An 11,314-nucleotide genomic window follows, 5' to 3' on the forward strand; every position below is an offset into this window, starting at 1 on the left:
TGAGTAGGATGTGATAGAGTGAGAAAGATTGAGTTCGTAGAAAGGAAGGTATTAAGTAATTCTAATCTCTCACGGTTTAAGGGAAGACAAAGAGTGTATACACCTACGCCATTGTGAACCATGTCACTCAACACTATACACCTTCTATTACTTAATATTTATATCCAAGTTAAATACTAAACTTCTTTACATTGAATATACTTTATTTATTTCTTTTTATAGTAATGATTGGAAAAAATTTACACCTATAACTAATGTAATGTGGTTTCATTATTTAACAACAAAATTATGCACTAATTCAGACCAATCATCATCATCGTCGTCGTCGTCATCGCAATTGCATAATGTATGTTGGGAACAATTACGTAATTTAGAATTTATGACACGTTCATTTAATAATTATAAATCTGCTCATCATTTAGTTACAAATTGTAATATATTTAAAAATTTCTCTAATTTTTTAAAGATTTCTTAATATACTACTATTATATTCTTCAGTTGTTCAATTCTGATACTCATATATATATACACTGACAAGTATATGGTTGTGGATATTGTTGAATTTTTTTCGATTGAAATCATAAATTGATAGATGTTAGGCCACTGTTGAAAACTTGGAAGCACTGGATGGTCGTTTCGTCTTAGTATAGAACTCCTTAGCAGTTCGCATACGAGATTCGAACCCAAGACATTCAGTCTCGCTCGCGAATGCTTAGCCTCTGGACCACTTAGCTGCTGGCATACAACGGTGTTAATGTCTAACTTTAACAAATTCACGATATTGTCTAACCACTTTACATTGTCTTCCGTGGCTAACTTCAGCCTCACACCCTACACGGATTACTTTCAATAGCCACAGCTTCTCACTACAACTCCGAGATCCACCTCTCCAAGCTAGTCACTAGTCATCAGCTAGCATAACATAATAATTATCAGTATAGGGTTGTGGAGATTGTTGACTAATTTCATCATTCAGATTATCAATCGATCAATATGATGCCTTGTAGTGATAGATTACATGCTAGCTGTGTCGAAGTACACTGTGCACAAACCTGAGTAGTGTGATGAAAATGGGGGTGTTCGCGAGCGCTTAACCTCTAGACCATTAAGCCGGCATCCAACGGTGTTAGTGTCTAACTTTAACTAATCGACGACAAACGGTCATACAGTGCTTCCACGTTGCTTAACAAAACAATATACTTGCTTTGAGAAAACCAATAGTGAATAGGAAGCCTTTATTAGTTAATGAAATAGGAAATATTATAAACATATCTATAAATATAGATAAATGTCCCTCAGAGAACTGAGCTAAACATTCAACCAATAGCGTGTATCTTTCCTTAGAAAGCTAAACCTAATATCGCCCGATAAAGTATATCCATCAGTATTTCTAACCCAATATTTTGTTCTAAACTGGCATGTCTGATTAACCCAGTACATTATCTTTGCTTTCTGATTAATTAGCTTGGTTTGTTTTTCGATTGAGTAATAGGAAGGAAGGAGGTAATGGCGAATCATCCTCATTTCTTGGAACATAGAGAAGTGTATTAAATCAGATGTTTGATATCAATTTTTATTATCGCTCCTCAACCTCTATATCGGAAGGCGAAGAGTGGTTGATGTTCTTTCTTCGGTACCGTACTTTTGTTTGTAAATAGTTTATCAGAATCTGTTCTATATGTACAATATATTTAATTGCTAATATGATTCATTAAATTTAATGCAACATAACATTTAAAGTTAATAACATGATTATTAAATCAAATAACAACCTTTGAATAGCACACTATCGGTACTTGTAACATGATCTTTAATAAGATGAATACTTGACCGACCAATTTCGTGTTAAGATTTACAAAGAATCAATTAAATGTCAAAAGCACTTTTCAAATCAGTCAGTCAGCTACAATATAGGACCTGGCACATATATGCATCGGTCCAAATAGCTACATCTCATTAGCACAACAACTGGGATCGCCAAATTCATAAAACTGTTTACTTCAATAGTGGCAATATATAAAAGAAAGATTGCATTTAAGGATATAATGCAGGAAGAAATAGTTCGTAGAATGAAAGGTATAAAGTAATTCTAATCTCTCACGGTTTAAGGGAAGACAGAGTGCGCACACACCTACACCATTGTGATCGATTCTGAGTTATGCTACCCAGAGTCTCCAACCATTGATTACGATAGTTGCGCGGACCCCAACCAAGTAGTGTCCATCTACCAACATGACTTTACTGACTAATGTCACGTTTTGGTTTAGCCGCCCTTAGCTTTCTTCCATCGGTCTCCAACACTAATCAGCATTGTGTGTCGTGGTAATCGGTGTTCAGTCATAAGTATCACGTGGCCCAACCATCTCAAATATCATCTAATCATATGAGTAGTCTCATACTATGACAAAACGGTCGTCCATTGCTTCCAGGTTTTCAGTGGTAGTTTAGCTTAGATCAACTCATGAATTTAACTGTTAAAACATGATAATTGATATTTGGAAATTTTTTTACTTACGATTGAAATCGAAATAAATATTTAAATAATGAATAAATAAGATGCTTTAATCTAATCATTCATTCGGATACGGGATTGAGGCTCAAATGAAGCTAAACAATATTAGTGGCTGTATACTTGAATAGTGATTGCTCAGTGTTAGACGAGCGAGTCCCATCTCAAATCGTGGTGCAATGAAACATTACCTGAATACATCACAGACGCATTTCAACATAAGATCTGTCTGCTGACTAAGTAAATAATGAATAAATTTACAATAGTTATGTTTTCATATAAATAAATAGTTTTGACAAGTTTGATTCTCGAAATTCTGTTTAATAGTTGTAATTGGCATAATCCATCCATGTTAAATGTGTATCAATCAAAGTGATCCCTAGACCGTGGAGGGATACCTTTTTTAGCTACCTAAGAAGAGGAGTGGGTTAATAGTAGTTTTGAAACCGTGACCTACCTTAAGGGTAGTCATACATGTTTCTGATGTGTTATCTCCCTACCATGAAATGAAAAGTGCCAAACTACTCCATTGTCAGAAGCATACTGATTGGTCATTGAACATTTTTGTTATAACTTGTGCCCTGTGTCCTATTAATGTAGAACGTCATGACACCGCCAATTAGAGAATAGTGATTTGTCGACCGGACCAATGACGCATAAAACACGTACGAGCAGTCTAGAGTCTATTGGTCCTGCTTCCTGCCTAGCCCCAGCTGTCAAGTCCAGAACACCAATCTCAGCCTCTGCGATATGAATCATGTATTTCAAATATACTAGGTTTATATACCAACCAAACAGACTACATCGTACCATAAAATAGGAAACAACATTTGTACAAGATTTAGCCTAAAGTAGCTGTGAATATGGGAGATCGTAATTGATAGACTGGACATATCTCAGGAACGGTAAATCGTATAATAATAGTTCATAGGTCACAATAAAACATACGATAAGAGGGACATGAATAGTTTAGTTACTTAACAATGATACGATAAAAATATACGTATCGTATTGGTCCATAAATGGGTTCCAAAGGCACTATTCACTATATTCATCAGGATATAACAATTTTTTAATGATTAGACTTGAAAATAAGGAAATCATTCAAGTTAGAATATTATTTCGGAATGTAATACATATGAAAAATTCAGTGAGACTATAATTTATGGACGACCTTTGAGCGACGCTAGATTGACTTTGAGGATGTTCATTTAACAACTAGGGCCAAATGACGGTAATAAACCTGTATGAAGAATTGGAATTATAATTTACAATTGATGATTAAGGTTAGGAATTAAATTTCGGGTTTTCATCATGAATTGATATAAGCTAAAATGCCAAGACTCTATTTAACCAAATGAATCAGTGAATTTCGCGTCAAAATCCGAGACGTTTTATCTTAAACCTGGTTGCTTGGTCCGTAAATTATAGTCCCGCCAAAAAATTCACATAATGAAGTTTTAAGTATGACACAAACTACTTATTATTAGTAGTACATAGTATATTATATAACATGAATCGGATGAAGCTAGAAACTTTTGTATCATAAGAATTTAGTTGAAATTGAATTATATGGTGCTAACTGAATGAGTTAAGAGGTTGTAATAGTTCACTTTTTGAATGAGTATTTACAACCAAATTAATGAAACTTTATAAACTTAGACGTTCTCATCATGGAATGTAATTTATGAATATGAGTTGTATGTGTGTCACAAATATGGTTTCTAAACAAGACAATTTTATTAATTCAACAACTAACTTAAGAACAAAACTTTTTCTTTAAAAAAAGCCAGTTTCACATTTGTAGTGTATACCGTTCAATTCTTCTTCGATGCACTGAATGTTCATGAGCAAAGACTTGTGATAGATTGTATGGCTTATATTCATTATTATGTAAAACCTTTATACAAATCCTCACCCAAATGTCCTAGTACGAACGAGGGCGGTAGATTTACCTCTCCCTGTCGAAATGCTCTCACATGGCCACGCGTATACAGTCACTGCCAGAACAGTCCTACTCGTTGCCTTCTCGCGGCGGGGGTATTTACGAAATCGAGACTAAGAAAAGCGAATGTCCGACGCTTTAAACGGGTTGGCAGACATGGATGGTCCACCTAGGGGAGTTGTAAAACCCTGATAACAAATGAATGGTGCACATGGGCCCCGGTATCCTGAGGGAACCAAAGGCGTATGAACCAATTGTTGGTCACTTGCTAGCATGGGACTGAATCTCCTTACATTGCTCTACCACCTTGTGGATAAGACCTTTAAGTCGAAGGCTCGGGGTGTACCCCTAAGAAAACCATCTTCAGTCTGAGCACACGGACAGTATCGTAATCTACACACAAATCAAATGATTTGTGTGGTGTATATGTAGTCGGTGCCCATTTGTACACCAATATTTATGTTTTCACATAAATAAATAAGTTACACAAATCCACGCTCTCGTATTTAACAACAACAAATTACATGAAATAGACGATAAAAATTTTGAGAATCCATAGTTCAACACGTGAATTTAATTTCAATTGTTTCAGTTATGAAAACTGAAATCGAATTAAAAGATATGAATCTAGCAGCTATCATTACTTGATGACCCGACCGAAGTTGCTACCTTGACGCGGTGGTCAGGCTTGCCTATCGTGATGACCCAACCGAGCTATATTGGCTGGAACATATGTTCCTGTAGCTTCTACCATGCCAGGCAGGTCGATTGGAGAACGGTAAGACTAAAAGCAGCAACTCAAGGTCTGAGGGCGAAGTCGTACTGCTGACTGTAGAGGGGTGTGACAGCAGTAAGGTGTTCCCTTCAGACAACCAGCATTTGCAGCGATGCTGCCTTCCCACAAGGAGGGGTGGGGTTAGAAAAGGTCGACCCTAAGAATGTCACACATCACCTTACCTCACGGATTTCCGTCTCCGGTGGTAAGGCCCTTTGAAGAACGGAGCTAACACGTCAAAAACCTCCCACAAAAAGGCCGTGCGCGACCGGTCTCAAGCAGTCGTTCCTTGGGCTCTGCGGTCACGCTCCCAGGTCGTTAAGACCGACATTAATCCGACTTCCTTTTCAGGTTCCTCTAGAAATACCCTTCCACAGTGTGGGCAGCCGGGAAGTGATATCTGCACTCATACCCGTAACAGCACGCGAGACCAAGTTGGTCACATTCAAATCCTTCCTACACCTCATTACTTAATGTCTACATTAGTCAGATAGTTGTTTATGTGGAGGTAAGAAACAGTAGTATACAGAATGTCAATTATTTCATGAAGAATGGTCATATGTATCTTCAGAAATACATAAATTAATGTAGCCCCTAACATATTTATTTCATCTACTGTTGAAGAGATTTGTGATATACTTCTGTATACTTCGAAGTAGGTGTGTAGATGAACATAGTAATATTTTCGATGAAACTTGGAAAAGCCTCAGTTAGTCCTGAGAGCTATTTATTAAGATAATTCACTAAAGAAAATAACTTGATGAGACTATGATTTATCGATAACCTTTATGCGATGCTAAAGTGGACTTTCTAATAATCACCTGTTTATTGGGGTCAAGAGAAGGCTGCAATTTAGTGTGTGGAGCTAGGATTATGATTTCAAGTTAGACGTTAGTGTTAAGAATTAGAGTTAGACTTTTCACTGTGAACTGACATATATAGTGTCGAAATGTTATTCAGTCATATGAATAGATAAATTTTGCGCTAAGGTCTAGGGACTGGTTCGTCCATAAATTACGACCTTACCAACAGCTTTTTCCAAGTAGATAACGCTTTTCAAAACAGGCAGAATAATGGAATTCTAGGAAAAGCCTCAAATTTCTATGATTTGAATATTGTGAAACCAACGTTTCACCATAGACCAGTTCGTGTATTTAGTAAACAAGTTGGAGACCATGGATAATATTTCTAGCTTGTGATGAGCATGTTGGGTGTGTTATGTTATTTTTCTAGCCCGGAAGACATGACAACAATAAATAGACAGATAACATAAACTGAATAATCATCAATTTTTATGTTTTTTCAGTATTTCAAACCAGTTATCTTTTCTTCAGTAGGTCGAACCCCATGAAATAAAGTATTCTCAAATACAGGTATTGAATTCATTTTCTTGTTAAATTTGAAATGTTTACATTGTGATCAAATTATGAAATTCAACCATCCAATAATGAAATGTTAGCCGAGATTATCCGCGAAGTTTTAAGTGTTCAATCATCGCCATTGACGATATATCACAGTTGTTACATTCAAAATCACCGCAACACAATAACAACGATTGTCATGTGATGATAAATGTATAGCGTTAATAGAAAATTGCTGAAGTAATCGATGAAGTTTTCCGACGTCAGGTATGAGATAAATAATTACATTTAATGACAATCAAGTAATAATATAAATTGATTGTTATTAGGAATGTGAACCAATGAGAAGTTAGGCGCTCCCTGCGATACCTGAAGTTGTTGGATTCGAACATTGGAATGAGCATGACTTCACTGTTACGAAGTCCCAAATTTAGATGAAACATCTGTCAAGTTTCTTTGAGGTTTTTAATGGTTGTCCAACCAAATTTAATACGTGGTGTGAAATTTCAGATTCAAAAAACTCCGTAGCATTCTATAATGAAATTTCATATCTAGATTCAATAACTTCATGAGCTAATAACATATTCTGATATGACTATATGAATCCTTTTAAAAACCTATTTTCATGGTTTTCGGCAAAGTATGTTAATGGATCTAGTGGTTGAATATGTATAGCATATATCTTAAATTCATCAGCTGATGAAATTTTACAACTCTATCAACTGATTTACAGTTTTTACACATATATTAAATGTTTTGAAGTCTAAGAAATTGAAATCTCTACAGTAACCTAAAAGCCAAATGATATACAATATAAAGTTTGAATAGCTTAATAAACGGTTATTTACAAAAAAATCGATTTCGTTGATAAAATAAAACATAAAAATAGTGTAAAGAGTAAAATAACTTTGTTATTCATGAATAGTGTTGTGGCTTTATTACAACCATCTCTGTCTTGGCAGTAGCAGACTTCTTTGTAAACACCTTGTGCTTCAAACCAATAACGACAGCTCCAGGCTAAACCTAAAATAAAAGTCATTTTGAATGAAAGGCTGCTTTTCTGTATAATTTGAAAAGTTAATAACTAATTTAAATGTTAAAAACACTGAATTTAACTAATAGGCAAATGTCTCACTACTACTGACTGCGTTATTATATTTCCTATTTCGACATATGAATGTCTTCACACACAAATAGGTTGGCAAATCCATTGGGATATGAAGCATTAATTTATATACTTTTGAAGCCTACTTGGGACGATGAATTCTTCTTTTTCAACAACAGCTCATTTGACAGCATATTGTTTTTCCTCTCAAAAGCTGTTCTTGATCTCCATTTCAAGACTATGGCAACGTAATGTAAACTTTTTGAAAATGAGTAACGGAGTTGTGATGGTAAACGACTTACATTCCAACTTATCAACGTCGACGAGCACTTTTTTTATTACCACTTCTCCGGTCACAGTCTTAGTATATACTTCAATCATATCTCAAATACAGATTTGTTGGAATTCAATGAAGAAGCACCTTACTACGCTGCACTTGTATTGCGATAGAAACAATTGTGGAAGCTGAAGTATTGACCAGTCCAGACGGACTTCTACAAGTGATCGTTTGATATCAGAATCATCTTTCCAATCAAAAAATATGTCTCATTGGTCAGTGCATGTTTTTACTACGTTATTAAGTCGCTGTAAAAATCAAGTCACATCCAAATCCCTATGATGTATTACTGACATAAATTCCGCGCACTTAGCTTACGAAATAATCTCACTCGCCACGTTTTCAACAGGGTACAATGCATAAATCGGTTGAGAGGGGTTCCGAAAGATCAACTTGCTCTTAATGTTACTTTCGGACTCAAAATACATCTGTCTTAGTTTACGAGCAGTATGACTTTTCAAAAAAACTATTCCATAAGTTGGTCTCGACATCTTTTAATAGAATTTTGAGAATTCAGAACATTCGCTTTTTGCCATTTATTGTCAAATTTAGTTTCGAGAACTAATTGTAAAAATATTTGAGCGATAGTACCAAAAGTTGGTGATAATATCCTAAAACACAAGTATATGTTTTTCATGTAGTTGTAACCTATTCTGTTACATTTAATAGTGATTTTTATTATGGTATGGACATTAAATTTTGTTAAATCCGCAATAACGGTTGTTATCACAGATATTATTTCATGAAACAATGATTATCTTTTCTAAAATCCAACTGTCCATGTACAAAACATTTTATTTCAAACACATAAGCGAATCCTTAAAATCATGCAAAGACATCAAACACGTGTAGATTTGATGTGATTCAAAACTTATTTCTCATCACAAAACAGTCATTGACTAGAGTTTACACATTTTTCATAATCAAACAAATAAGGAGTATTGTTTTACAGTCTGCAGACGTTAAAGAAACATGATTATGGTTCATTTAAAGATATGGAAACCATGAGTCATATGCATATCAATGAGATCACTCCCTAACTATCAATCTTAATTATTACCTCCCCATATTAGAATTATGGGCAATTAAGAAGGTCCGCAAAATTACGAGCGCGTGGGCATTTTTAAATTCAGATTTCAAGGAAGGAGGTTAATAATAAAACTGTTTCTAAGTTTTACACATCAATTAGAGTTGATAGACTTGTAACTGAACATCGAAGGTAAGTTGAGGCAATTCAATGAGGCAAATTACTTTAACATAAGATTTTCAATATCTCACCATAGTCAGTTCGTGCACCACAAGTTCGTGTGACTTTTATCCATGAATGCCAACCAGTGCTTTCTTGATAAATTTTTACACAAAATGTTCCAGGTGAATGTGATAAAAAACTACCACAATCTATCATTGCATTAAGTCTAGTATCGAAAAATCTTCCGGCTGGACACGAATCATCTTCATTACTATCGCACTGATAACATCGAATAGCCAATACTTCTAATAGGTTAGAAAATTCAAGTATACAAAATTATTCGATCAATATATCTGGCAAGATCAGTTAACCGAAATCTCTGAAAGAAAACAATTTACCTATAAACCAGTTTAGTAGTAAATGATGATGTAAATAACTCCTGTCGTGCACCTTACTTATAATGAGGTAATATTATGATGTGAAGTTGCGAACTCAAATATCAAAATTATTGTCCAAGAAATCGAGTTTCATCAAAATTTGTGTAGGTTATCTATAGTATAAAAGCTACAAGTATGCTTTTGGACAAGTTATTAGGAATAGGCGCAATATGTTTCATACTCTGTATAGTTCTCTAAATTCTACTTCACAACAATTTAATAAGGCACAACTTCATTTTCTGCAAACTGTTATTGGTTATAATAGTTGTTTTTTACGACTTCAAAAAATAAAGTATGTCATAATCTGCGTGCATATCCAATGATACGGTGAAACTATTTATGTCAAAACATTTTCGAATTCTATGTGATGCTACATAGTATAATTACAATTTTGTCACATCTGAAACAGGCAATTCACTCCATATATCCTGCATTTATTATATGTATTCACATTGTTATATCTGATCATTTGCCGGACAAATATTTAACTAGAATATGATCCATAACCGTTGGTAAAATCTCCCTTTTTAATCGAAGTTTCAAACTTGTGGTCATTTCAATGAAAATGACTATAGCCATAGGTACACCTACCGTAGGAATTAAGCAGTAGATTTTCATTTTTCCTAGTGACACAAATAGACTATCTAGATAATCACGTTTTAACTGGTGAACCTGGAGTAATTGGAAATGCTTCATACTTGCCTAGGTGAAACATAATTGAAACAATGGTGTCTTCCCATAGTCAAATTTTTAAAGATTTGAATAGCTTTTGTATGAGTTTATGCGAATTATTTTGAAAGCAGTTTTATATACAACTAGGTTTCTGGACAATGTGAATGTATTACTATTTTTAAAAATATCTTTTTCCTGTAAATAACCTAGAGAAGTCTACTCTCGATAGTATTATGCAAAATAAACTGTCAAATAACCAAATACTTAGACAACGATAAAAACTAACCATTCTCATAGAAAAGCAACAAAATGTAAACAGGAAACAACAGTACAAACATATTTGAAGGCTTGCCGCCTTTCGCCCTTGAAAGCAGTAAATGTTAAATGGTTCAAATGGTTCAAATGGTTGTGGACGGAATAGAAGAAGCTTTCGCTTAACAGGCTTCCGTGTCTAGTAGCAGGGGATCACCAAATCCTCCAGGCAGGAACCTAGGTATGTTAACAATAAAAAGGAAAAGAAATTGGTAAATCATAATGTGATTCTGTCCTTGGTCCTTAAGAATAGGTCAAGTTGCCTCTTGAAGGACTCCTGAGAAGTCGCTTGGACTAGCTCGGCCGGCAGCGAATTCCAGCTTTTGACAACTCTTAAGGAGTAGAAGATGTGTCTACATTCCGTCTTGCTATGTTGTGTTTCCAGTTTCTGGGTGTTACCCCTTAGATTATTATTCGAACTAAGCTTAAGTAGGTGTTTAAGAGGATGTCCAGAAGTGTTAAGAATACTATAAGCCATTAGTAAATCACCTCTAAGACGCCTATATTCTAGTGGGTAAAGGTCTAGTGAACGGAGGCGTTCTTCGTAAGGCTTAGATTTGAGTCCTCGAACTGATTTCGTGGCTCGCCGTTGGATACGCTCCAAAGTGACCTTGTCCTTATGGAGTGAGGGGGGGAGTACTATGTTTCCGTACTCTAAATGGGGACGGATGA

At 35.1% G+C, this 11,314-nt stretch overlaps 2 protein-coding genes across 2 annotated transcripts in view; one reads left to right on the forward strand and one right to left on the reverse strand.

Moving 5' to 3' along the window:
• The window catches only part of GSG2_5 (Serine/threonine-protein kinase haspin), a 31,357-nt gene extending 30,852 nt beyond the window's left edge, over window positions 1-505 (forward strand). Inside the window, exon 14 of the mRNA XM_051217713.1 lies at window positions 223-505. Within this exon, the coding sequence (XP_051065149.1) occupies window positions 223-475 (253 nt within the window). The 3' untranslated portion in view covers window positions 476-505. The remainder of the gene's footprint in view (window positions 1-222) is intronic.
• A 5,542-nt stretch (window positions 506-6,047) lies between these two features.
• MS3_00009349 (uncharacterized protein) lies at window positions 6,048-10,701 on the reverse strand. Its single transcript, XM_051217715.1, has 3 exons — window positions 10,617-10,701; window positions 9,311-10,575; window positions 6,048-7,613 (listed from the first exon to the last, which is right to left on the reverse strand). Exons 2-3 carry the CDS (start codon window positions 9,435-9,437, stop codon window positions 7,435-7,437), a joined length of 306 nt encoding a protein of 101 aa, XP_051065151.1. The 5' UTR covers window positions 9,438-10,575; window positions 10,617-10,701; the 3' UTR covers window positions 6,048-7,434.
• Between the last annotated feature and the right edge of the window lie 613 nt (window positions 10,702-11,314).

The sequence above is a fragment of the Schistosoma haematobium genome, chromosome 5, assembly GCF_000699445.3.
Source record: "Schistosoma haematobium chromosome 5, whole genome shotgun sequence".
NCBI classification, from domain to species: domain Eukaryota; kingdom Metazoa; phylum Platyhelminthes; class Trematoda; order Strigeidida; family Schistosomatidae; genus Schistosoma; species Schistosoma haematobium.